The 3,141-nt window shown below is 53.7% G+C and overlaps 1 protein-coding gene across 2 annotated transcripts in view; it reads right to left on the bottom strand.

Annotated features, from left to right (window-relative positions):
• The window catches only part of USHBP1 (Usher syndrome 1C binding protein 1), a 9,204-nt gene that overhangs the window by 2,703 nt on the left and 3,360 nt on the right, over window positions 1-3,141 (bottom strand). The window contains exons 5-9 of one of the 2 annotated variants that reach the window (XM_012728855.1): window positions 2,242-2,367; window positions 1,973-2,112; window positions 1,675-1,815; window positions 1,270-1,437; window positions 380-629 (exon numbers count right to left, since the gene is read on the bottom strand). In XM_012728855.1, the coding sequence (XP_012584309.1) occupies window positions 380-629; window positions 1,270-1,437; window positions 1,675-1,815; window positions 1,973-2,112; window positions 2,242-2,367 (825 nt within the window). The remainder of the gene's footprint in view (window positions 1-379; window positions 630-1,269; window positions 1,438-1,674; window positions 1,816-1,972; window positions 2,113-2,241; window positions 2,368-3,141) is intronic. The other variant, XM_004688638.2, reaches the window with a different exon arrangement.

Genomic DNA, 3,141 nt, shown 5'->3' with positions numbered 1-3,141 from the left:
CAGGAGAGGTCTGCTGCGCCACGTGGGTCACCTTCAGCACTGGGGATCAAACTTGCACTGAAGTAGCTATGGCCAGCTTGCAGTGCTGCATCCTAACCTATTGTGCCCACCAGGGAAGGCCCTCATCTTTTTTCTATAGGAAGGGAATTGTGGAAACCCAGGTTCAGAGCCTGATGAGAAATGGAATTTTTGAGACAAACTCCTATTCACCCTCCAAAACCCCAACTCCAATTCTCCTTCCTCTAGGAAGCCTGCCCTCAACCCAGCAAAACTTTCCTGGAGCTGTGCTAATTGGTCCCTCAATCACATCCCTTTCAGCTTCAGCAGGAGGTTTTGTCCCACCAAGAAAGGCTGACACGTAACCCCTGTTTATGTATACCCGTGTGGCTGCCAGGTCCTGCTGGATCTGCGTCTTCTTCAACTGGGGCAGAGCTGGGCCAGGCTGGGACCCCAGAACGGCCTGCACCATGGCTTCTGCACGGGGTACAGTGGACATGGGTGCCAAGGTGGGGCCTGGCTCTGGGGGAATCTTCACCAGAGCACGGTGCTCCTGGAGACGTTGGACATAGCCTCGGAGCTGGGAAACCACCTCCTGCGGCGTGGGCCTATCCACACTGCTACCCTCTGGGCTACAGGAAACAAGAGGGGCGTAAGTCAACACTGATGAGCATGGTTGTGATGATTTCATGCCAATCCTCATGGGCGCCACTATCTTCAGTCTTACCATGATGGCTCATATGGTATCTATGTTGGGCATGTTCATAGCAACATAGTGGGCTCCATTATGTAATCCCCAATGGGTACATCATCCACTAAGGTAACACGCTGAATGCCAATGCACCAACAAGCACCATTCCTCACATCAACATGGTAGACAACATCACCCCAAAACAACAGGCACCATCACACATTACAATGCGGTAGATGCCTTCAAGTCAACCCAACAGGCACCTCTGCTTGATCTTTGAACCCTGTTTGGAAAATCATGCCAACCATAGGAGGTATCACACGAGGCCAAACCATGAAGCACCATCATGTTAGTTCTAATCAGCAAATCCACCTTCAAGAAAACACTGGTGGTCCTATACTGAGTCCAATGTCTGCTAATCACCAAGCCGAGATTGTTGAGTAGCAACCAGCCCACTCTAGTCAGGCGTCCTGCCAACCATGGTGAGTAATGCCCACCCCAACACACTAGCTCTGAGAGCCTCTTTCTTCACTCAGGGCTGCCCTCGCTGACCCACCAGCTTCCCAGCCTTCCAGGGGTACCTGGGCTGTGGGTCCAGCAGTGTCTGTCCTTCCAGGGAGGCCTTCTCTTGTGCCAGCAGCCGTTGGGCTTCCTTCTCAGCTGCCTCCACATCTCCCATGGGCACTTCTGCTCCTGAGCCCACCTCCTGGAGAGTGAGCAGGGCCCCATACGCCTCTTCGCAGTTCTCACTGTGGGACAGATGCTAAGCACTCCCACCCGTCTTGCTGTGTAGGTGACGCCTCCACCCCAGGCCCCTCCCTCCTCCCTCCACTGCTACCCTCGGGAGCCTGCAAACTGCTTCAGCACCCTTGGCCTCAAATTGCCTTCATTTCCATGGTTGCAGGAAGTGAGGGTCCTGCCTCTTTCTGTGGATGTGAGTGCCATTCCCTTGCCAAACACGACATCACCGACATGCAGACACAGACCTGTACTGCAGGGCCAGCTGCAGGGCAGTAGCCTCCGCCTCCCGCTGGTCCAGCTGCATGCTGAGGGCCTCGCACCGGCCCTTGTACCCCTGGAGCACAGCTGACAGCAGACGGTTGAAGCATTTGAGTTTCTCAATGCTCCTGCCTCCGAAGGTGGGGAAAAGGGAAGTGAGCCCCTGACTGGGCAGTCAGTACCTGATGTTCACCTCTTCTCTATTTCTGCTCCAGCTGCAGACTCCCGGCCCCTCAGCTGGGGAGGTGCTGGTGTCCTTAGGAGCTTAGCATCTGCAGCTCTTACCCCCGGAGCTGCTCCACCTGGGCTTCCATGATGTGCATCTCAGGGGCAAGGGCCCGAGTGGGAAGTGGACCAGCCATCTGGGTGCTGCAGTCACTCCGGAGACGCCGGAGCAGCGGGTGAGCCAGGGAGAAGGGGTCCTGCTAGGAAGAAGAGGCTGGATTCACCCAGGTCACCACAGAGAGGCCTTTTCCAGCCCCAGACGCTATTAAGTCCCACTGCCAGGATGTGAATTTCATCCTAAGAGCATGACTGGAGTCTCCCACACTCACCTGTGTCCCCCAGGGTTCTCCGTCTGCCCCAGAGCTGCTAGAACCACTGCCCGAGCCCCCTCCTTGGCCTTGGGGGGGAGGTGGGAAGGGCTCTAGCTTCAGCAAGGAATCTTGCAACTCCTGGACCTGGGAAGAGATTGGGGACTCTAAGACCTTGGAGCTCCAATCACCTGCCAGCCCTTCCTGAGATCTGTTTCAGAGCAGCGGCCAGAGTCCCCCCTGGAAGGCAAGAGCCCCACCGACTCATGCCAACTCCCTCACCGCATGACTTCGGGCAAGGCATTCAGTTACTCTGACCATTGGTGGGAATGCAAAGTAGTAAAGCTATTGTGAAAAACAGGCTTTTCCTTGATTCAGCTATTCCAGTTCTGGGTATTTTATCCAAAAAAGAAAACACTGACTCCAAAAGATATCTGTACCCCCATGTTCATCACAGCATCTGCACAATGGCCAAGAAAGGAAACATTGTGCCCAATGATGGATCAATGGATAAAGATAATGTAGTATAGAGTAATGCACTGCATAGCATGTTTCCATAGCCAAAGAAGGAGTGGTAGGCTGTACCACACAGCTTACATGTAAGCAGAACCATAGAGGTTTGTGTAGTACATGCTACAATGCTCACACAACAAAATCACCTAGTGACACATTTTCAGAGTGTAGCGTCCCCCTTGTTAAGTGATGTGTCTGACTATAACCACACAGTGGAAAATTGTTTAGACACAAAAAGAATATCTTGCTATTAAGAGCAACATGGGGGCCCTCCCTGGTGGCACAGCAGGTTAAAGCAAATCACTAAAAAGCTAAATCCACTTCAGCATGAGTTCAATCCCCGCCCCAGAGGTGACCCACATGGCGCGGCAGACCTCTCCTGACCCACCCACTGCTCCCCTCAGCAGT

The sequence above is a fragment of the Condylura cristata genome, unplaced genomic scaffold, assembly GCF_000260355.1.
Source record: "Condylura cristata isolate star-nosed mole 26May11 unplaced genomic scaffold, ConCri1.0 scaffold00024, whole genome shotgun sequence".
Taxonomy (NCBI): Eukaryota; Metazoa; Chordata; class Mammalia; order Eulipotyphla; family Talpidae; genus Condylura; species Condylura cristata.
Note: the sequence above shows the minus strand (reverse complement) of the source record. Positions and strands in the feature narration are given on the sequence as shown.